The 22,597-nt window shown below is 45.9% G+C and overlaps 1 protein-coding gene across 2 annotated transcripts in view; it reads right to left on the bottom strand.

Annotated features, from left to right (window-relative positions):
• Nucleotides 1–5,363: 5,363 nt before the first annotated feature.
• Nucleotides 5,364–22,597, bottom strand: part of RTN4RL1 (reticulon 4 receptor like 1) — a 109,707-nt gene continuing 92,473 nt past the window's right edge. Inside the window, exon 2 of one of the 2 annotated variants that reach the window (XM_075589300.1) lies at nucleotides 5,364–8,913. In XM_075589300.1, coding sequence (XP_075445415.1) covers nucleotides 7,559–8,821 — 1,263 coding nt within the window. In that variant the 5' untranslated portion in view covers nucleotides 8,822–8,913 and the 3' untranslated portion in view covers nucleotides 5,364–7,558. The remainder of the gene's footprint in view (nucleotides 8,914–22,597) is intronic. The other variant, XM_075589299.1, reaches the window with a different exon arrangement.

The raw sequence follows: 22,597 nt of genomic DNA, 5'->3' as shown, positions 1-22,597 counted from the left end.
TATCTCTAATGCTAATCCTATTTAAAGTCAGTGGGGTCAAAGTTTAATAGTAATAGAGGTGTGGAGTACCAACACCTTTTTTATTTTCACATCCATAGCACCCCCAACTTATTTACAATTTGACTATTTCCCTTTTTTTTCTATGAAAGAAAATTGATGTATTTTAGAAATCTTCTCCAACTTGCTGTTTTTACAGGACAAATACTGATTAAACCTTTCAATAATACGTTCCAAAGTGTGTTCATAAATGTGGATTTGTTTTTAACTCAGACCCAGGACCATTGCTTTGACCACTGTTTGAACAAAGCTGTAGATGTTTGTCAGGTCCCTCAATATTTGCACATGCAACCACTTGGTACGATGCAGTGAAACACTAATCTGTTTCAGCAGCTGGTCAGCTCCACTGCTGCTTGGCCTACTCACCAAGCCCTGGTTGCCAGCAATGTCCCTCCAGTATCTTATCTGAACAAACAGGCCACTCTCTCTGATCCGGATCTGTTGTTTCAGGTCCGTCCTGTTTTCCCCTTGGCTTTTACCCCGACAGTCCAAGTTTGTGCCGCACAATCCTGCTGTATGGCTCAGGTTTGTCTTGGTTCAGTTACCTGCTGCCTGCCCTGAACCTAAACCTGTACAATAACAACTATGCCTGCTGTGTTGGCAATGCCCCCTTCATGCTCTAGTAGTCCTCACTATTAGAGAGGGGCACACTTTTTCTTAGATTTCAACGTGAATTGAGGAGTGAAGGAGGTCCATTTTAGTAGTGTCTCCAGTATATATATCCCCTCAAACCACCCTCAAAATTAATTAGGGAGAGATGCCTGGGTGAAAAAGGAGCACATTAGATATGCTAATGTCTATGCAAAGTATATTTAAAAACTATATTGATTTGACAAGCCTAAGGAATCTACTGCAACGACTGGAAGGGTGTACTGGTGTCAGAAATAACAGGACCAGAACCTGCAACCACCGTTTTTGTAGGCGGTAGCTCTAGCAGTGTGAGCTAAACCAGTTAATGGCTAACAGTGCACAGCTGTTTATTACTAGCATACCTCCAAGGGATATCTATTTTGTTGATTGTAACCTTGAAAGGACTTCAAGCCCAAAGTAATAATATGTACTATAGGGCTATGAGATACTGAGGCAGGTGACATTAATACAACACAGGTTTTCTGACACACACAAGTGACATCAAGACGAAGCACAGCAAATAACGCAGATGCAGAGAGAAAGTAATATAACAAAGTGAGCTGGTGACTTGAGTTTGTACTTCTAATCTTATAAAGGATAAAGACAGTGGGCCATATCTACCAAGCAGTGTTCGGCCATAAGGCAAATTCGGTGCTGGAATACATTACAGCCTATTCAAATAAATGGACTGTAAGGTGTCTTTCTGTGCCAGAAGGTGTCTCTTGGCAGAAGACTGCTTATTTGATATGATTCTCTATCCCAGAAGAGGTTAAAGTGCCTTGTACAGCTATCAGCTGGGTTAGCTCATACTGCTAGAGCTGATGCCCAGAGTAGCAGAGGTTGTGGGTTCTAATCCTGTTGAGTCTGACACCAATCTAGTCATGACTCATGTCACCTCAGTATACTTCTTATGGACAGCCATTTAGGAAGTGTGGGATGTGACCAGTGACCAGTGACCAGTGACCAGTGACCAGTGGCCAATTGCCTGTTAGTCCCGGGCCGTGGGCGGCAAAAATGCTGCGCTCTCGGGTCAATCAGGCCTAATGGAAAGGCTCTTAGCTGTGGCGGCTGCCTCCCTCCTCCTTCTGAATCACAGTGTCAAATGATGCGGCGGACGTTACTAACGTGACATCACACGGCGTTTCGTTGGTGATGTCAGCGGTGTCATTTGACACTGCGATTTAGCTGTGGCGGTTGGCTGCTTGCTACCGCCCTTCTAAGTGACAAGGGGTGGTGGATTTTCAAATCCTCCGCTGGATGTGACTCATTTAAATATACTTTGCATAGCCATTAGCATATCTCCCAGGGTACCTCAGGTGTGCTCCTTTTTTAGCACTGACATCCCTGCGTAATTTATTTGTAGGCAGGTTTCAGGGGATATATGTACACCCGCACCGCTATTCTCATGTCAAATAATTTCTACATCTGCGCTTTATTCAACTACTTTAATTTGAACGGTCATTATTCCCTTATATCATGTCGTGTGTGAAAACATGAAAAACATGGTAACCATTACAACACCAGTTTTAAAGTAACATCATTGGATTCCCTTCTAGATAATAAAAGTTAGGAAATGCACATTTCAGGGTCCTTGAATCTTGAAACATATTAAATTATCCTTCACTTAGAGAGGTGGCTATTCCCTCTACACTGACAGGATCCCAGAGGTTATTGCATGTGAGAGGCAGAGTTTGGGCTAGATATTTTGCTATGAACAATCGAACACGAACAGTGTGTGTGTGTGTGTGTGTGTGTGTGTGTGTGTGCGTGCGTGCGTGCGTGCGTGCGTGTGTTTCTGTTATCCAAGTAAGTGAGCCTACACCTTTAAGAAGGAGAAAGAGGAGGGAGGTATTGGGTAGTTAACAAACAGTGGTAGCTTAAACAGGTCCCTGTCATAAACAGTCCTAGATTCCTCCAGGGACCGCCAGCTCCAGGATACATCTCTCCGGGAAAAGGACGGCAGACTTAAAACAGCTACCAGCATTTTCATTTATTTCCCCAGCCTCAGCCCTCCCTTGCCTGACTGGTATGGGGGATACCTCCCCCTCCCTCCCTTGCCTGACTGGTAGGGGGGATACCTCCCCCTCCCTCCCTGACTGGTAGAGGGATACCTCCCCCTCCCTCCCTTGCCTGACTGGTAGGGGGATACCTCCCCCTCCCTCCCTTGCCTGACTGGTAGAGGGGATACCTCCCCCTCCCTCCCTTGCCTGACTGGTAGGGGGGATACCTCCCCCTCCCTCCCTTGCCTGACTGGTAGGGTGATACCTCCCCCTCCCTCCCTTGCCTGACTGGTAGGGGGATACCTCCCCCTCCCTCCCTTGCCTGACTGGTAGGGTGATACCTCCCCCTCCCTCCCTTGCCTGACTGGTAGGGGGGATACCTCCCCCTCCCTCCCTTGCCTGACTGGTAGGGGGGATACCTCCCCCTCCCTCCCTTGCCTGACTGGTAGGGGGATACCTCCCCCTCCCTCCCACCACCGGGGTCTCTTATTGTACCGCTGCACTCTCTCTCTCTCTCTCTCTCTGATGCCTCTGGCTGTTTTCAAGTTTTATTAAATTTGCAAGTGAAATGAAGTAACCGGGAAGACTTTATCCTTCAGAAGTGACAACCTCAAACCCCGGAAATCAAACCCAGGCTGTGATTTATTTGCTGGACTAAAACAGGGGCAAGGAAAGAAAATTAACTCTGAGTCTGAAAGAGTAGAAAACGGGACTTAATGCTGATCCCCCCCCCCCCTAACCCCCATCAACGTTTCTTTTTTACACCGCCTTTAAGCCTTGTAAAAAAAAAAAAAAAGTCTGTAAATTATTTATCTGCAGAAGCACTTAGGATTTTACTTGGTTTTATGAAAAAGAAAGGAAATTGGTTCCCTAAGCAGCGTGCTCTCTAAAACATCCCTGCCTTGTAGAGAGAAAATGCTGATGCTCTATCTATTTACTAATCCCTACTCAGGCAGCACTATCTGACATTATTAGTTTCAAATACTTGAGCTTTCCCTCTGTGTTCTCCACCTGTTTATTTATTTCCTTGCTGCTCTTGGATTGTATAATAACCCCTCATCTGAGGCGGTGTTGACGGACCACGACCTGCTTGCCTAGGATTCAAGTGCTGTGGCTTAAAAGTAAAGATCTGGGTCCCCCCCCCCCCCTATTTTGTAGCTGCGGTATGTGAGATGTGTACCCGCCACCCCTGCGACCTAATTATTACTGATCTCTAAAAAAAACCTGTTGATCTGAAGGGGAATACAGCTAGTCCTCCAATTGATAAATGGAGAATTGAAAAAGGAAACTCAGTTATCTACTGCAAATGCTTTCTCTCTTTACCTTTTTACAGAGATATACTAAATATACATCATTGGTCCCACAGAACTGGCGTTACCCGCTCTGTTAAAATGCAGACAGTCTGTCTTTGTAGATATCCATTTGTTTTCCCTTGTTCATACAGAACAATATAAACCTCGGTGAATAGCTCTCTCTCTCATAGTTTTCATTATTACTTTGATAACTGAGGCACAAAGAGATAAAGCGGGCGTTCCCAAGGTCACAGGCAGTGGGCGTTCAATCAAAGTCTACTGTTTTATCAACCAGTGCCCTGACTACGTAGACCCCTGTATTAATGGGAGAGCAATCATTTCAAAGGAACCATCGAAAGAGAAATTCCCTTATTTAAAACAAATAAATACTGTACATAGCGCATAAGTTAACATTACTGAATATATTGCACTATGCACCTTACAGCTCTTAAAAACGTATCTTCGTATGATGTCCCCAATGCACAGCGCTTTGGTCTTCAATGCTGTCTTGTTGAATGGTGACCCGTTCTCCTTTCTCCTGTGGGAGAATGTTCTCCCACTGGAGGTGTTCGTCTCCCTATGTTGGATGTGGGTTACAGAAGGAATGGTCGGGAGGTAATTCCGCCGCCTTTGTAGTTGGCGTTAGCTTTAACAGGCCTTGGCAAAGTCAATTTATCCCCGTGGGCACCAAATTTATATGGTCGCTCATGGGGCAGGGAGTTATTGAACTTCTAAAAATCCTTCTGTAATACACTGTCAGCAATATGTGAGAAAATATACAATTTCTGTAAGGTTTGAGCAGTAAGGATTAGCAGCAATAATGTATGTTGGGAGAAGGGTACGGCTGGTAAGCGGGCGTGCACCCCACACCGTTGTGATATACAGTATATTGTTAGCGCCGTGTGTATGACCAGGTAGGAAAGAGTGAATTCTTGGCCACGGAATTCTATTTTTGAAAAAGAGAGCAAATCTCTAAAGCTATCTTAAAAACACGGGTTTCTAACTCGATTACATTTTGCTGTCCCTGTTTATAAAGCTGGCAGAATGTATCAGAGTAAAATCTCTGGGAATGAATGCGGGAGAGTGCGTTCTACCCTCTGCTAAGTCCTGAACTCTCTGCTCAGAGCACTGTTAAGGAGGAACAAAAATCCAATTTGCCTATCATTTGTTTGCCTCTTTGATTAGATAATAGGCACACTGAGACTCCACAGATACAATATATCACATCAAGAATACAATGTTAGGGGCCATTAGGAGTGTAATACTCAACGATCAACACATCCGAATATGGTAATAAGACATTATAACCATTTCATAGAAATACTGTACATACAGGGACAATGAAACCGGAGAATGAAAAGAGGCTGCAAAGCATTGTCGTTCCAAACTACATTAAAAAAAAAAAGCAAACAGAGATTTTTTTTTTATTATACCCAAGGCTATTTTTTATTTTAGTTTATTTCAGTGTTTTCTTCTTTTCACACAAATTCTCTGATAAGGAAATAACATTTTTTTGTGTGTGTGTGTGTGCAACACCAACTAGATCTGTTATCTATATCTGATTAACACTGCTACTGCTTACCCGGCGGATGGTTAATCTATCATTGTTTTTAATCTAGTCTTGCTCCAGTGCAAAAACAACCCCGTTTTTGATAATGAAAATCGCGGGGTATTTCTTTTTTGCTCATTGCATAACTGGAGTAAAAACATTTGATAGTCTCACACTTAGCAGCACTGGGCATCCTGTAGAGCTAAACCAGAGACAACTGTGCCCTCTATGAAGCTTCTGTCTTCAAGGACATGATGAATGAAAACTACAGTATAGCCCACCCTTCTCCTACCAGTTTGATAGATGAGCGACAGACAACCCCCCCACCACATCCTCGCCAAGTGATATATATAGTATATATTACACACACATAATGTGTATTGGTATTTTTTTTTAGGGGGGGTGGGGGCTTGGGATCATATTGTATATTGTGTTGATGTTCACTATTAACACTATTAGCCACCTTTGGCTAGTAGGGCTAATGGCCAGTACTGTAGAGGGTTAGATTTGTTGGGGTGCGGGGGTAGTTGTACTGTCGTAGTGGTCATGGAGACGGTGACTACCTGACCATTACTGCCCATTGGCTCAGTTGTCTTAAATCAGCTTCTCTTGGGCCCTTTCTAAAGTTCTCTTTCCCCAGTCTCACTCAGGAGAGTGACTGGCCCAAAAGGAGGCGTTCTTTGTTGGGAAGAAACCCATGGGGCTTTGTTGTGTCAGCATCACCTCTCCAGGGTCATTGCCTATGAGGCTTAACCCTAATGCTGTGAATACCTTTAGTCCAGCTATAAGGCTCACTCTAAACTAACACTGTTGGGAGCAAGCTTTTTCTCTCCCCTTGTGAAAGATCTCCATGAAGACATCTTCCTTCCACGTTCTGCTTCCTCCCAGGAAACAGACCTCTATGGCTGTGTATCATGTAACACTAATTTTACTCATACTCTTTTATGTCCCCTCGGCCTCCACCCAGCCCACTCTGATACCCCCGTCTACTAATATATCTTTGGAGTAAGTTATTTCCCCCCCCTGGGATATGGACTGGTGTTTCATGCAGAACATGATCTGCAGTGCTCCCTTGATGGTCCTCGCAGCACTGTCTATGCACACTTCTGTGGCAGCTTTGATCCACAGGGTATACATCCCCCTGGATAACTAAGCAGAGCTGCCACTGTTTTCAAAGCTCAAAGCCAATCATGTCTATTTGCTATAAATTGGACAGCACAATTCTCTGCTTCCAAAGTTACGCTTTTCAGATATAGCTGTTAAAACATTTATAGACGCACATATAAATATCTGGGACAGAGGGTAGAAGGAGAAAGGACTGTGCCTTTAAATAACTATGTGAATACAGATACAAAATAAACAGGCTGCCTGTAGGAATCTTTTCTCTATTTTATTTTAACAAGTCCTATTGTATGTTTGCAACCTTCCTTTGGTAGCACGGCAGCTGAGCCCTGCTATATATAGATAAATATGCCTGAGTTTTTCAGGAATTGTAGATTGTCTTCTGAACAACATTGGCCCAAAGACCAATAACGGATCTGGATAGGCCAACAGAACCAGTTGTGTCTCTCTGGTGTCACACTTACACAATGTCAATATATGCAAGAGGCCTAATTGGTACTAATGTTGTCATGTTTTTCTTTACACTCATTTTCCCTCTCTAAATCCAGGGAATCTTTTTAACAGGAGGGATCAGCAAGAATGCCCTTTTTTTTGCATGTCAAGTTGTTAACAAGAATGGATAAGATGATCTTTTTCTGCGATTTCCCTTGAAAGGTGTTGCCCTTTGTACGTGCAAAGTTGGGGCTGCATGTGGTAGGCTTGTGATAATGCTTCCCTCCCCCCGCCCCCAACTCCGGCTGCATCCAGTTCATGATAATAATCCACAGATACAAGCCAGGAGACCACCAGAAGCAACATTAATTTCTCCTCTGTGTCAAGTCCTCCATATAAACTAAATAAGAATAACAAAAAGTAACGCTGGTCCTTTGGAAAGTGGTGGCAGTAGCGAGAGGTCCTTCCACAGAAGATCAGCGGATAATGACGGCTAACACCAGGAGGAAAAGTAGCAGGGACACCCTGACCCCCTCACAACTATTGTCTGCTGCCTGCTGTACTCCACTGGGTACCCTGATCGGCGTCCTCCGTGTACATTTGGCCTTCCTCTTAGTGGAAGCAGTGGGCATAGGGTCGAAGTTGAATTTATGATAATAATCGGGCACATAATCCTGAAGATCATGCGCGCTCTTCCCAGACACGGGTTTTGAAATCCGGTTCCGGTTCTTATGACTGGTACAGTTCTTCCCTGGCTTCCTGGTGCCAGGACGAGGATCTGGAGGGGCAGCTGGCTCATTTTGGTGCAGACCCAGGTCTAGATCCTTTCCTTTCTCTTTAGAGGAATGATGCGAGTGGTGGCCTTTGGGTGCAATCCGATGCGTGGTGCTGAATGTGTGTGTCTTGATCTGGTGAAGGGATTCTGAGCCTGAGCAGTGCATGAAGTCTTCTGCTTTGAGAAGCTTGAGGTCATTACCTTCCATCTCCTCTGGGGATTCACATATAACATTAGAGCTGGAGCCCCTAAACCTACGTAACCATTCCCAGAGGGACCTAGCCTTGCAACCACAGTCCCAAGGGTTACCATTAAGCCTGAGAAACTCCAGGGCAGACAGGTGGGCCAAGCACTCCCCTTGAAGTTCTGAGATGCTGTTATTAAAGAGGAAGAGGGTGGTCAGTCGCTTGAGGTCATGGAAAGCAGTCCTGTGAATCCACTGAAGTTGGTTTTGATGGATAAGAAGCCGATCCAGGTTGACCAGCCCCCTGAATGTGTTTTGATGAAGGCTCCAGAGCTTGTTACCATGCAGGAAGAGGTGGCTGAGGTTGACCAAATCTATGAAAATGTCATCTTGGAGCACCTCTATGTGGTTATCCTGCAAGTAAAGGAACTGCAAGCTGTGGAGGCCACTGAATATCCCACTGGGCAAGGAGCTGAGACCACATTTGTACAGGTACAAGGCATGAAGTCTGGACAAGCCTTGGAAGGTCTCTGCAGCTAAAGCCCTTAAGTAGCGATTGTCCCCCAGATCCAGCTCTTCCAAATTGTCAAAGCCCTCAAATGTGGCCGGGTCTATGAAGGTGATGTTGTTGGAGTAGAGCCAGAGGGTAACCAGGGAAGGGCTGAAGTGCCCTCGGAGGAGCATAGTGATCTGGTTGTTTTGCAGAAAAATCCTCTCGCTGATCTCCGGAATCCCCTCCGGAATGGATCCAAAGTTGTGGGCCTGGCAGCTGACGGTCATGGGTGAGGGGTAACATACACAGTTTATGGGGCAGGAGGAAATGAATGGAAGCTGCAGCCCAATAAGTACCAAGAACAGATTCAGGTAACATCCTGAGAAGAGAGAAGAGGGAAAGGAATTATGAGTCATTTATGAAACAATCTACAAATCACATACATATATGAACTTGTGCCTTCAAAACCAACTTCATCCTGATTAATAAACATCGGAATGACCTCAACTTTCTTTTCTGAGCCACTAATTAGCACTACTCAAAAGCAGCAAGCGCAGTATACCTTAAATAACGAAGCGCCATTAAAAGAAGCAATGCGTGAAGGTGTTATATTGCTACGTTTTTTTCCCCCCATTTAATTGCAACTTCTGTACGGCAGTGAACTGTTAAAGGGAATTCATAACAACATAAATATGCATTATTTAAAATCTCGTCCTGAAACAGTTTACGTACATAAGTGAAAATCTCCCCCTCCCTGCTAAGACTCTTTTTTAAAATGGATTTCCAGCTAGTCTTATTTGTGACACAGGCGCTGACACCAGTAGGGCTCTTACAGGCGCAGCACATGGAAGCAGTCGCTGAATCCTTAATGAGCCGCTTTTCTCCAGGGCGGGCATGATAAGCGAGCCTCGTTGTATACTTAAAAGACAGAGTCCATTTCTTTTTCTGCCAGAAAACACTCAAGAGTCGGACCACATGTTTCACACGGGGCTGCAGAAGCTTGGCCCAGTCTCTCAAACACTGGACTATTTTTACACGGTGGGCTTGAACAAATGAGCACATTAAAAGGTCTACGGATAAAGGCAACTTTGCTCCTAAAATGATGCTACAAGGATTATTTTAATCCTGAATCAATGTACAGTATGAGCGCACTTTGGCCCATGTTTACTAAGCGCTGCCGCTCCGTAAGACACTTTCCGGGACTGGGAGACACCTGGCAGTCGGAGCACTTGAATAGGCTGCAATGTGTCTTCTGGGACATGAAGGTGTCTTATGGCATTGCACCAGTTAGTAAATATGGGCCTCTTTCGCCCTCAGTTAGCGATTTGGGGAGCGTCCCATTCAGGAGTTAGGGAGGAGTGGTGAGATCCCACATACAGATGTAGCCTGCTACGCTCCCCTGCGGCTACGATCAGTGGTGGTCCTACTCTCCCTGCAAGCGGCTGTCAATGTAAAACACCTAGTGGTGGGACAGTGGCGCAGGGGTCGCAGGGCAAACCCCTTTTCGCTGCCGTGGTCAGAGGTCATGTGAAGGGGGCTACATCTGTCAAGTAATGAGCTGCATCAGATTCTGCATTCGTCTTTATCATTTATTTCCCCTGACTTAGCATCAGGACTCTGCCCGGTCTAAAGTGGTGTAAATAGACCTCCCCGTCCACTGCAAGAAACATCATTAATAAGCGTTTTGCTTTTGCTGCAGGTTCAAGTAGAAAATGGAACAATACAGTACATTGCCGTGTGGCAAAGCGCACTTTGCTTTGCATTCATCGATAGATCTCAGGGGCGCGTTTTTTTAAGTGCAGGCACGGGTTAGCGCACCCGATCCGGCGTTCACTCCTATTGATTTGAATGGGAGTTAACGCCGTATAGGGTGCCCAGACCCAGTGGTTTTCCAACCTCTCCTCAGCGAACCCCTGCCAGATCAGCTGTTAGGGATAAGCAATGCACTTGCACACAGGTACATTCACTTAATTTGCATACGCATAGACCATTGGTTGGTTGCCTCACAGACCCGGCCTGGCTCAGGCCTCCCGAGGAGAGGTTTGAAAACCATTGCCCCAACCCACACCAGAGCTTGATGGATCTGCCCCTAAGTGCATTACTTGCTCTCCAGCTCCACAGTGCAAGGCTAGCAACTGAGCCAGTCTGAGATGTCCAAACAGCAGCACTGCCATCTGAAAGCACTTCCCTAAATAACACATTCACTATCATATCTAGAATGATACTGTATATATGTTTAGCAGCTTTCCCAGTTGGAGCTGAAAGCTAGGCAGCACCACTGCAGCACATGTTTAATCTCGACTGACTGAGGAAAAAAGTGCTGCAAAAATTGCTATGGCATAGTGGATATTGTGGGGCAAGAGATCAGCCTGTATACAATTGTGGCCATATTTACTGAGCCCCAGAAATAATACTGGTTGTTTGCATAACATACCATAAATACAATGAAAGCAAAAAATAAATTAAAAATATATATCTATATACTGTATTCTTTGCATTTGCCCCCCTCCTCCATCCTTCTCCCACCTCTCATCCCTTTTACTCAAGACCACTTTAAAGGCAAGGTGAATGCTATCCACAATGAGATTCCTTCTGTCCCTTCCCTCTCCTCTGGCCTAAACCTCCTTCTTGCACTCTTGACTCCTTTCCTCCCGTTACATAGTTGGAAGTTTCTGAGCTGCTCTTCTCTTCTCCCTCGACCACATGCCTTCTCGGTTCCCATTCCATCACCCCTTATCAGAACTGCACTTATTCCCTCCAGTCTCTTTAAGTCTTCCAACATGCCACTTAGATAGTAAGCTCTTAGCGGAGGGAGCAGGAGGAAACGCAATGTCGGCGGCAGCACAAGAGGAGATCGGCAGAGTAGGGAGCAGGAGAGAGCGGGGTGGCAGGGGCGAAAGAGGAGAGCGACAGAGGAGGGAGCAGGAGAGAGTGTGATAGCGGCGGCAGTAGAGGGGGGACTTTCTCCATTGGTAGGGAATTGGGGAGGGGTGACAGAGAGACTTGTGGGGAGAAGACTTGGGAGAGAGATTTGGGGTGGCAGGGGAGTGAGAGGTACTTGGAGAGGGAGGGAAGCGAGAGACTTGTTAGAGAGTGGAGTTAAAGAGACGTGGGGAGGGGGGTGAGAGAGACTTGCGGGGAGTGAGAGATTTCAGTAGGGAGGGAGTGAAAGATTTAGGATGGGGGGTGAAAAAGACGGGGGGGGGTGAGAGACTTGGGGAGGGGGGTGAGAGAGACTTGGGGAGGGGGGAGTCAGAGAAACTGTTAGGGGGAAGGGGGAAATTAGAGAAACTGGTGGGGGAGTGAGACTGGTGGGGGCAGGGGGAGTGAGAGACTGGTGGGGGAGGGTGGAGTGAGAGAATGGGGGAGAGAGAGGAAGAGAAAATAGGGGGGGGGTGAGACAATAATGGTGGAAGGGAGAATGGAGGAACCGATGGGGAAAGAATGGGGGGATGGAGGGGGACAGAGAATGGGGAGAGGGGGAGTGTGTGTGTGGGGGACAGAGAGAAAAAGAGGGGGGGGGGAGAGATAGAAAATATAAAATATTCACAACTATATAAAAATTACAAGATTGTTTTGCCTTGGTTATATAAAACATATATAATAGCGCTACTTAAGCAATAAATACTTGTATATTTAGTATTTATTTAATCACGTATAGCATTTTATATATTTATTTAGTTATAATATAATTATTGGTTTTCATGCACTGTTAGCACTTTTATTCACATTTATTCAATTGTTCCCATTGTTGCTCTTGCACATGTAGCACTATTATATGAATGTATCTGAATATAAATGTACATTAAGTGCTCAAGCTCGCCATGAATTTACAGTGGCTTCTTTTGATTGGTGGAGCAGGGTATTTAATGTGAGGCTCTGATCCTTAAACGTGACTCCCTGATGAAGCCCACCCCGTGCGAAACGCGTATTTAATGTAACGTATCGCGTACTTTTCATTGGTCACATGGTAGACCAGCTCTGATAGAGACTCTTACTGCTCTCTGGCGGAGTTCCATCTGAGATCAACCCCGTGTGATTCCCGAACACACAAACCGTTTCTCTCGACCCTTCTTCCGTGACAACATTATGGTTTTTTTTAAACCAACTTCTATCTATCTGTAAGTGCGAGTCTGCAATAATTACACTGTATATCTCTGTTTGTTAAACTTAATTTACTGATCCCTGGTGCGTCTTTGTATTCTTTCTGATAAAAGAAATGGATTGATATTTTTTTTTATCCTCTAAAGCTATTTCGCACAGTCTGTGTAACTCTGAGAGGGCCACTTTGGCAACGAGCAGAGTCTAAAAAATCCACATCCCAATGTTCTTTTGTTATAAGTGTATCCTTTGAGTGGTTTCTCTATTCCAGTCTGTGCTGTTTTGAACATTCTATGATTTAAAAAGAGCCCCCCTCAGTTTCTTGAAAAATAGCATGTATCCCCAAGCCGCAAGTTGAGTGTCACTGCTCTAAAGTATTTGATTGTACCAGTCACAGAGACTTCATTTTCCTCCCTGCTGGCTCTCCCCCCTTTTACTTTAGTATTCTGAACTCAAGTACTAAAACAGCATTAAGTAATAAAGGGCACTTCTTGCCACATCTGCTATCCAGGTTTCTCTCACATGCATCTCTGTCTGGATAAAGTCCAGGGTTTTCAGGACTTTTTGCTGCCTTCTTGTATAATGTTGCCAGGGCCACCGACAGATTTCCTGGGGCCCAGGACTAGAGTATCCTCCGGGGTCCCCCATATCAGGATCCCCCATTTTTTTTACACCCCCACCTCTCACACACCTCCTTGCTCTCACCCACCTCTATTTCTCCCCCACTTCTCACACTCTCATTCTCTCCCTCCCCCCCATGTATTTCTCTCCCTCCTCTATCTCTCACTCCCCCTGTATCGCCCACCTTTCCCCCCTCTCTCGCTTACACTCTCTCCCCCTTCCCGCTCTTACACCCCAACCTTTCCCCCTCCCTCTTACACCTCCTCTTCCCCTCTGACATCCCTTTTGCTCACTCACCCCCTCTCCCTCACCCCCTCACTCAGCCTCTCTCTCCCTACACTCAATTCCCCATCCCTCGCCTCACACTCAATCCCCCTCCCTTCTTCAAACTCAATCCCCCCTCCCCGCACTCAATCCCCTCCCTCCCAGCCCCGGGATAGGCGCGGCACCGGGGCCACCCTCAAGGTAAAATTCGGACGCACACAGGGAGAGGTGCCCCGCAGCTGGGCCCAATTTCCATCACCGGCTGGGCCCCCAACAGCTGCCGGAACAGTTGTCCGAGCAATCCCTCCCATTCGGCAGCCGTGAATGTTGCTTCACTAAAAGGCATGTGGCACTGGTAATCATTTCTGTTAAGCATAATATATGTCGCTTCTAATGTATGTTACTCGGTCATAACCTGTGTAGCCCTGTGTAATTTTGGGGCTACATGTCTTTCTCCTCCTGTGCAATAATCCCTGTTAAAGGGCAGGTTTGCCAGGAGTAATCATGGGGTATCGATGTTGAACAAATAGAGGATGTATAAGTGAGGTGGGCCTCAGACCTTTAATGCTAACTCATGGGTAAAAAAGCGTACAAGCTGTCAGGACCACAAAGGTCCCCCACAAAAACCACCTGAAGAAGGGACTTTTGTGAAAGCTTGAAAATAAGATAAATCTGTGTACAGATGCAGCGGCCGTTATTCGAACACTTCACGCAGTGTATACCTCGGAATACCCATGTGATGGCGCGCGATTTCTTCCAAATGTACCGCCTTTAGACGCGAGTGCAGAAAATGGCATTTTAGTGTTCTGGTTTTTAAACACCTGAAATTGACACAGTAGCACATTACTGTACACATTACAATTCTATCATTTCATTGCATTTAATTGCACACGGCTCCAGCATCACGTGACCCTGCTGCGTCATTTGACACCGGGTTACCATGTCGACGCGTCGACGATGACAAGGTAGGAGAAGTTACAGAGGCCCCGTGCGGTCCCCCGGCATTTAATTTAAATGCCTTGGGGGGGGGGGGGGTAACCGACACACCCCCACCCACCTGGAAAATCTCGCACCCCCCCTTTGCGCACCTCTAGTGTAGAGGATGTGGGATTTTGCATTGATGGACATTGGTTATGTGCAGTCACCGCAGAGCTGGCTTGACAGTGTTACCATCGGTGCGACTGCACCAGGTCCCGCACTCGCCCCCGAGAGTCCACCCAGGTGATATTCACGGAAGCCGGGCCCAACTTCAGGACCCCCCCCCAGGTGGGCTCCTGCTGCCGCAACCGCCCCACAGGTGGAGCTCCGGTGAGGTCCTGCACTCGGTGTGCATCGGAACCCCTGATTTTCCAAGCCGGTCCCGAGTAACGGTCATTATAATAAATAACTTTATTTCATATAGCGCTTTTCTCTCAATGGGACTCAAAGAGCGTCACAGTTACAGTATAGCGCACGGTACGCAGCACATAGGGATTCTATCAGTCCCTGCCCAGATGAGTCCTGCCCAAGGCCAGAAGGAGCCGACACCGGGAATTGCTATCCTGCTTCAAACTCAGTGTCATTGTTTGCAGAGTCGGTGTCTTTACTCACTGAGCCGCTCCTCCCTACTGTACTGTGTGCTAAAACAGACACATGTAGAAAAGTACAACCTCCTACGACACAGCAGAACTGCACATGTGCGTGGTACGCAGCACATAGGACAGATGAGCTTACACTCTATGTTGTTGGTGCCTGAGGCACAGGGAGATAAAGTGACTTCCCCACGGTCACAAGGAGCGCACACCGGGAGTTGAACCAGGCTCCCCGGATTCAAACTCCGTGTCATTGTTTGCAGTCAGTGTCTGTACTCACTGAGCCGCTCCTGAAATATCAAACCACAGAAATTGGAATATGTCCCCGGCTGTAAATAGCATTTGCAGTAGCACTGGATTGGAATTACTGCACAAGAAACCGTGCCCCTGTTCTAGAAAATCCACATTTGTTACTCCAGGACACAAAACATTCCTTTCTTCTGTGCCATGTTCCCTCTCTCCCCCCCCCCCCCCCCCCCCTATTCTTGCCACGGTTCTGTTTCCTGCATCAAAAAGCTCTGGGAATACTTTCATTTTCATGATATTACATTTTTCTTCAAAGGTCCTGAATTTCTAAAATACTATTGCAGAATCTCTTAAAAAAAAAATATATATATATATAAAATGGTTTTGAAGCAAAGGATGGCACTGTGTGCTCATTTGCATGTCATTTCCCAGAATCCCCTGCTGCAGTGGAAGCACTGTGTGCTGGGTGATAATGGTGAAAGGCGGGGTTGCAGACCTGTCTAAGACATGTAAATGAGCACACAGTAATATTTCCATTTGCTATATGCTTTACTGTGGAGGGTTTTTGTCACTTTTTTCAGAATTAAAAAGGAACAAATAAAAATGATCGAATTCACCATGAACAGCCATACAGAATAATAGGGGGGAAATAATAGCAGGAATTTATGGCACACATTTCTTGAAACATATATGGTAATGGGAAGATATGTATCAATTGCTGTTTCTTCTGAAGTTGTTGCCAATAGTATTTTGTCCAATGTCTCAAAAAATAAAATAACTCAAAGTTAAAAAAACCCGATTATTACATTTGATTTACACAGTAGAAAAGACATTATTGAATAATTGCCAGGCTTCTCGGCATTAGTTAGTCATGTTTAGGATGTCCATGGGCGCACAGCAATAGACGGGAAGGAGAAAAATGACAAGCAAATAAGAGTGAAGTACGGTTAAAATAATAGTACAATTTGGGATCAATAACCGTGATACACAGACCACCATAAAATAAGAAAAACATCCATTTACGAAAAGACTCTGAATTATCGCTAGTTATCTATCTCGAGCTTCTAAGTGGCTTTCACTGCAAGAGATACAGAACGGCTTGAGAGCAGGCACATTACCACTACATTGTGCAGGCATTGCTGCCAGTGACAGACAAGCAAGTGAGAACACATGAACAGGGTCATTATAACACTGCTGAGTGGGTAGGTAGGTAGGTAGGTAGGTAGGTACGCCTCCATATATGTATGTCAAAAAGGAGTACTACTGGGTCTGTGACAATGTAGAAACAACAGATAGAGAGCCTCAATGCTACATCCAACATGACAAAGCATATACAGCAAGGCACCGCTTCTCGGTGCACAGCTTTTTCGGCGATCCGCCGATCCGCCGGTACCGAGAAGGGGGCCGCCATGTCTGCACATGCGCAGAACAGGCCGGACCAATGTCGCGCATGCGCAGAAATGGCCGATGCGGGGTTGCGCACGCGCAGAATTAGGGGCTTTGCCGATGTTGCGCATGCGTAGAACGACGCATTGCCCGCCTGCGCATGCGCACATAATCCGTTTTTCGGCGATTTTCGCTTTGCGGCGGGTCCTTAGCACGGAACCCGCCGCATGACTGGGGCCCTCCTGCAGTTAAATACTTATCCGTATTCCTCATAAGTGAGAGAATATCTAACTATGTACTGTAAGTGCGGGTTACTTAGTTAAAGTCTTTGGCCAAAGCATTTGTAAGCTTGCAGACCACCTTTGTAAAGCTTCTGACCCCTCCACCCTGTTTCCAAGCTCGCCCTGCGCACCTTTAAATAGATTGTCCAGAGAGGCAGCTGTGGGTGACCAGTCTATTAAGACTCCTTCCTCTATTAGAGAGGTAAAGAGAACGTTTGCAGAGATAGTGTTAGGACTTGCAGGAAGATGGGGCTCACCTGGACGAGGTCTACAAGCTCACAGGGCTTTGAACAAAGAATTTAACTGTGACCCTCACTTATGAGAGAAAAACAGATAAGCATTTAACTATATGATTGATCATGTTGGATGTAGCATTGAGGCTCGCTGTCTTTGCTTTACGCCTTTATGCCTCGGAGGGTTATTTCGCCCATGGGTGATCCAAACTGCTTTCACTTGGCTTTGACTGCAGGATCTCAAGTTGGTGTTAGTTTAGGGGATTTGGCAAAACTTGGTGCCAGATTTATCAAAGAAAAAAAAACCTGATTTTCAACTGGTTCTTTGGGGTCTATGTATCAATGTAGAGAAACGTGTGATTAGACGCAGCGCTCTGTGTTATGGAGCAGAGCTGCGGCGTATGCAAGAACAGGTACATCTGATGCAGTATGTTAGACTTGTACCACTGTAGATATGGATCATTTTAGACGGGCAAATAAACGGCAAAATATCAGTGGCAAAATGAGTGAAGCAAAGAGACACAGAATGAGATATCTCATTATAATCTGTACACCTTATGCAAGTCCCCCCCCCTATCTCATTATAATCTGTACACCTTATGTAACTCCCCCCCCAACTCCTCCTACTAACGCTCCCCAAGGTCCATGCTGAGGCGGACACCTTTAGAGCAAAATGCTGTGATACATAGGTGCAGGGTGAAAATACCCCGGTTTTGCCCCAACATTATCTACAGTATATAGACCCCAAAGCCAAGCTGGTTTGCTGCACCGAAAAGTTGGAGTAATTCCCAAAGTTTTCCCACTCAGAGCCTCATAATACAGTGTTTGATCCTCCTTTTTGAAGTACAGCGTCATTTTTTTCAGAGATTTTCTAGGAACCACAAAGGTGTCTCAGGAGGTGTGTGTGTGTGCTATGAAATAACACATATCCCTCCCCTTGTTCTGGGGTATCAGCTAAAATCAATACATTCCTAACCTCAGCCCTCCTGCCACCTGCTAATTAGCACTGGAGTTCCTGTAAAGGGAAGGTGCTGGTTTGACTTGTCTCTTTACAACTCAGTGATCTGATTAATCAGATGCTGAAGTCTCTTATTGCCATGGCAATCACGTGCCGTTTCAACACTTATGATATGTCTGTTGCCAGAGATCTTGCATAAACGCTGCTGCACACTTGGATCAATAAGGTTACGCATTTTGAATGTATGAATGAGGCTCCAATCAAAATCAAACGCACTAGTTCAATAAAACCGAACGCTTCCGGCAAAATATCATAATATTAGGGAAGGGCGCTAGTCCCTTCCCTGAAAAGCTTACTATCCATCTATGTATCAAGGCAGTTTTGGTGCAATTTTCATCCTGCACCTATGTATCAAAACTGCTACCTCGTGTGCCCTAACTTGCAACATGGGGGGGGGGGGGGTGCACAGATGCACAGAGGATGGTGCACAGATTATAATGAGATATCACATCTTGCTGCTCTGTGCACCGTTCTTATCCCCTTCTATTTGTTCCGTTATTTTAAAAAAAAAAAGGGGGGGGGGGAAGAGAGAAGAGGGAGCACGTTTTTGTCACAGCTGGAAGTGGTTGAGCTGACCAGGGTGATTAATGGCTGCTTGGCCCAATGGTGGTAGAGTGGGGGAGGCGATCTCAGGTCTGGGTCAGGTACGGCAGGCCTGGGCGTATCCCCTTAAAAATGGCTTATGGGGATTTACTAAGCTCAGCGAGTAGCTGCACAGCGAGTAGCTGCTCGGCTAGCAGGGATCACATAATGGCCGCTTTTGAAAGCTCCCGCTCCCTGTGGGCCAATAGGAAGCCGTGACGTCATCAGGTTCCGCTACCTATTGGCCCGCGTGACGTGGGAGCTTTAAACTTTGCTGAGATACCGGCGCCCCCTCTGTATCGCGGGAAGCAGGGGGTCCCCGGAGCTGACATTAATGGCGTTCTGCTCCAGAGACCCCCTGCTCCAGTCCTATGTATATATTAAAAAAAAAAGAATAAATAAAAAAAGCGCAGGAAGTTCTCCTTTAATGTGCGGGTATTTCCTTAAGCGAGATTTGATGGTGAGGCTGAGTCCATAGAGACTGCAGACGTGTGGAGGCTGAGGGAAAGCGGATGCTTTCCCTGGCCTTAGTGCGCGCGCCGTCCGGGGGCGTGTCTGGGGGCGGGCCAGTGACATCACGGAGCTGGTTCGCCCTCATTGGGCGAACCGCTCACATGACCGGCCCTCTGCTCCCCTCAGCCCCAAAATTTAAATTGATCTGTCTCCTCCGCACGCCTGCGGAAGCGCCTCCTAAAGCCGCCCTCATAGAGGGTGTGCGGCTCAGCGCCATCTGCCTGACCATGTCCAGAGCCTTAGGGCTGGTGCAAGAGGAAGGGGGAAGGGGAGAAATAAAACGGTCTACAGGTCCTGCTTTGATACATAGATACAAAGGTGAATATAGTTTTGCGCCAAAACTGCCTTCAGACATAGACCACTTACCCTCTATTTCTAATTAAAAGTAACTAAAACAACTAATGGATCCTCAGCTTTAAGAGATTGGCAGGCACGTAAAAGTACATAATGGGCAAGAATAGCAGGCGATACTAAAAAAAAATGCCCAAAAAGCAGATACTTTATTTCTGTGCCTGAAATATACGCCACTATTCAATAAAAGTGATAAGCATGGTAACACACAGTTAATGATGGATTAACTTCTATTCAAGTGAATGGTAGTTACTGCAGGGCTTATTACTGCAGTATACAGCTTATATATTGATTAGAGGCCATAGAGAGAAGAATGAGGTTATTTATCACATTTTGGGCATCTGTGCAGCACATTTAGGGGAAAAAAAACAAAAAAGTCATGTTGCTACCAGCAGCATTTTTATTTATTCCTTTGACTCGTCTGCTGCAGTATTTTTATATTAGCCTGGCAACAGGGACGTCTTTGATGAAAGGCCGCCAATCCGACGTGCTCGAGTAAAATGTCGCTAGCTCTTAAAAGCCTGCTTCTCCCACTTCAGAGACCAGAGCCTCGTCCCACCGGGACTCCTCCACACTCCACTCTTCCGTTTCCAAAATTGGAGTCCCCGACTCGGTGCGATTGGTGCAAATTAAATGTGATGAAAAGAAGAAGAAGAGAAAAAAAATCTCCCGCACAGAACTGCAGTGCTCCCCCCCCTGGGGAAGCTCATCTCACATCTTTCTGGAAAATCAGCACCTTAGATTTAAACATCAAGATCAAAACCTTCCCCTTTTGCTTGCAAGCAGTCTTCTGGTGAGAGAAAAGGGGTTGTTTTTTTTGCCAGAGTGGAGAGATTGCAAGAGGAGACACAAAAGCCCTTTTCAATAAAATGTCTGTGCAACACGAGATTGCATCCTCTGATAGCAGTGTGCTCAGCCTGATCGGCATGTTATTGAAACGAGAAGAAAATGAATTAGTAATGATCAGACACTTTATTTCCAAGTCTTCCCACAGCACTGTCTGCTGCTCACACACATCACGAGAGGCCCCTTTGTTTAAAGCTCACACCGCTCTATCCCAGACTGTAGCAAGCCCCCTGCCCGGGGGACTTGGCTAGGTAAATCGCCTTCCTCAGAATGGGGTCCCAGATCAGGACCCCTTCCAGTAATGAAAGGGATTAACCCCCTGTGCAGCCGGAAGAACCATCAACCCCTTGCAAAGCAAAGATGCATGCTCCTTCTTGTCACCGTGAGCTGAGTCTTATATAGGAGGTTATGTACGGAAGTCTCCTGGCGGCAGAACTGTTGGTGAAATGGTGGAGCAAACCAGCCCTTGAATACATTTCTTTTTAAAGCAGAGCGCAGATTTCCGTGAATAAATCTGGTGTGTTTTCGGCTCCAGGTTTGGAGCGTTAACAAAAATATCCCCCCTTGAGTGCATTAATACAAGTCACTACGGGGATGACAGAATTTGACAAAGTCTTCTGATTGCAGAATGGGGGCAAAAACAGCACATAATTGATCACACATTCTTAGATATGGTGCATACAATGGTATGTGTGTGAAGATGTATGTTGTATGTTGTATGATTATGCATCTGTGAATACTATGCTGTGTGTTTGCAAGTTTTTTTACTGTATGTTTGTGAATATGTACCGGTGTTTTTATTGTACGTGTCTCTATTTCACTATACGTGGCTAGAGAAACAGGGCAGTGCAGTATAATTCTAATGATATGAGTGTCTCTATCTTCAAATTCTATGCTGACGACACACAAATTTACCTCTCAACCCCTGACCTTACACCTGCTATACAGACCAAAGTTTCTGAATGTCTCTCTGGAATATCATCCTGGATGGCCATTCGCCGACTGAAACTTAACATCGTAAAAACAGAGCTCCTTATACTTCCTCCCAAACCTGGCCCTACTACCTCCTTCCACATTACTGTTGGAAGTACCATCATTCACCCAGTAGCCCAAGCACGCTGCCTAGGGGTCACACTCGACTCCTCTCTCACATTTGCCCCTCACATTCAAAACATATCTAAAACCTGTCACTTTTTCCTCCGCAATATTACAAAGATACGCCCTTTCCTCTGTTGCTCGACTGCTAAATCTCTGACTCAGGCCCTCATTCTCTCCCGCCTCGATTACTGTAACCTCCTGCTGTCCGGCCTTCCTGCCTCTCACCTGTCTCCCCTACAATCTATCCTTAACGCTGCTGCCAGAATCACTCTACTCTTTCCTAAATCTGTCTCCGCGTCTCCCCTCCTGAAATCCCTCTCCTGGCTTCCGATCAAATCCCGCATCTCACACTCAATTCTCCTCCTCACTTTTAAAGCTTTACACTCTTCTGCCCCTCCTTACATCTCAGCCCTAATTTCTCACTATGCACCATCCCGACTCTTGCAATCTGCTCAATGATGTCTTCTCTCTACCCCCTTTGTATCTAAAGCCCTCTCCCGCCTTATACCTTTCTCACTGACTGCCCCGCACCTCTGGAATGCCCTTCCCCTCAATACCCGACTAGCACCCTCTCTATCCACCTTTAAGACCCACCTTAAGACACACTTGCTTAAAGAAGCATATGAGTAACACCGTGGCTAATACTATACACGATACATAAATCTTGGCCCCCTTCTGACGCACTTACCTGAATGCCCTCCTACTGTCTCTGTACGTTCTCCCCATCAATTAGATTGTAAGCTCTCCGGAGCAGGGACTCCTCTTCCGAAATTTTACTTTTATGATTGAAGCACTTATTCCCATGATCTGTTATTTGTACTATTTGTTATTTATATGATTGTCACGTGTATTACTAATGTGAAGCGCTATGTACACTAATGGCGCTATATAAATAAAGACATACATACATACATACAAATCTCCAGTTCAATGTGAGTCTGAGGGGTTAGTT

Source organism: Ascaphus truei, chromosome 3 (genome assembly GCF_040206685.1).
Source record: "Ascaphus truei isolate aAscTru1 chromosome 3, aAscTru1.hap1, whole genome shotgun sequence".
In the NCBI taxonomy this organism is placed as follows: domain Eukaryota; kingdom Metazoa; phylum Chordata; class Amphibia; order Anura; family Ascaphidae; genus Ascaphus; species Ascaphus truei.
Note: the sequence above shows the minus strand (reverse complement) of the source record. Positions and strands in the feature narration are given on the sequence as shown.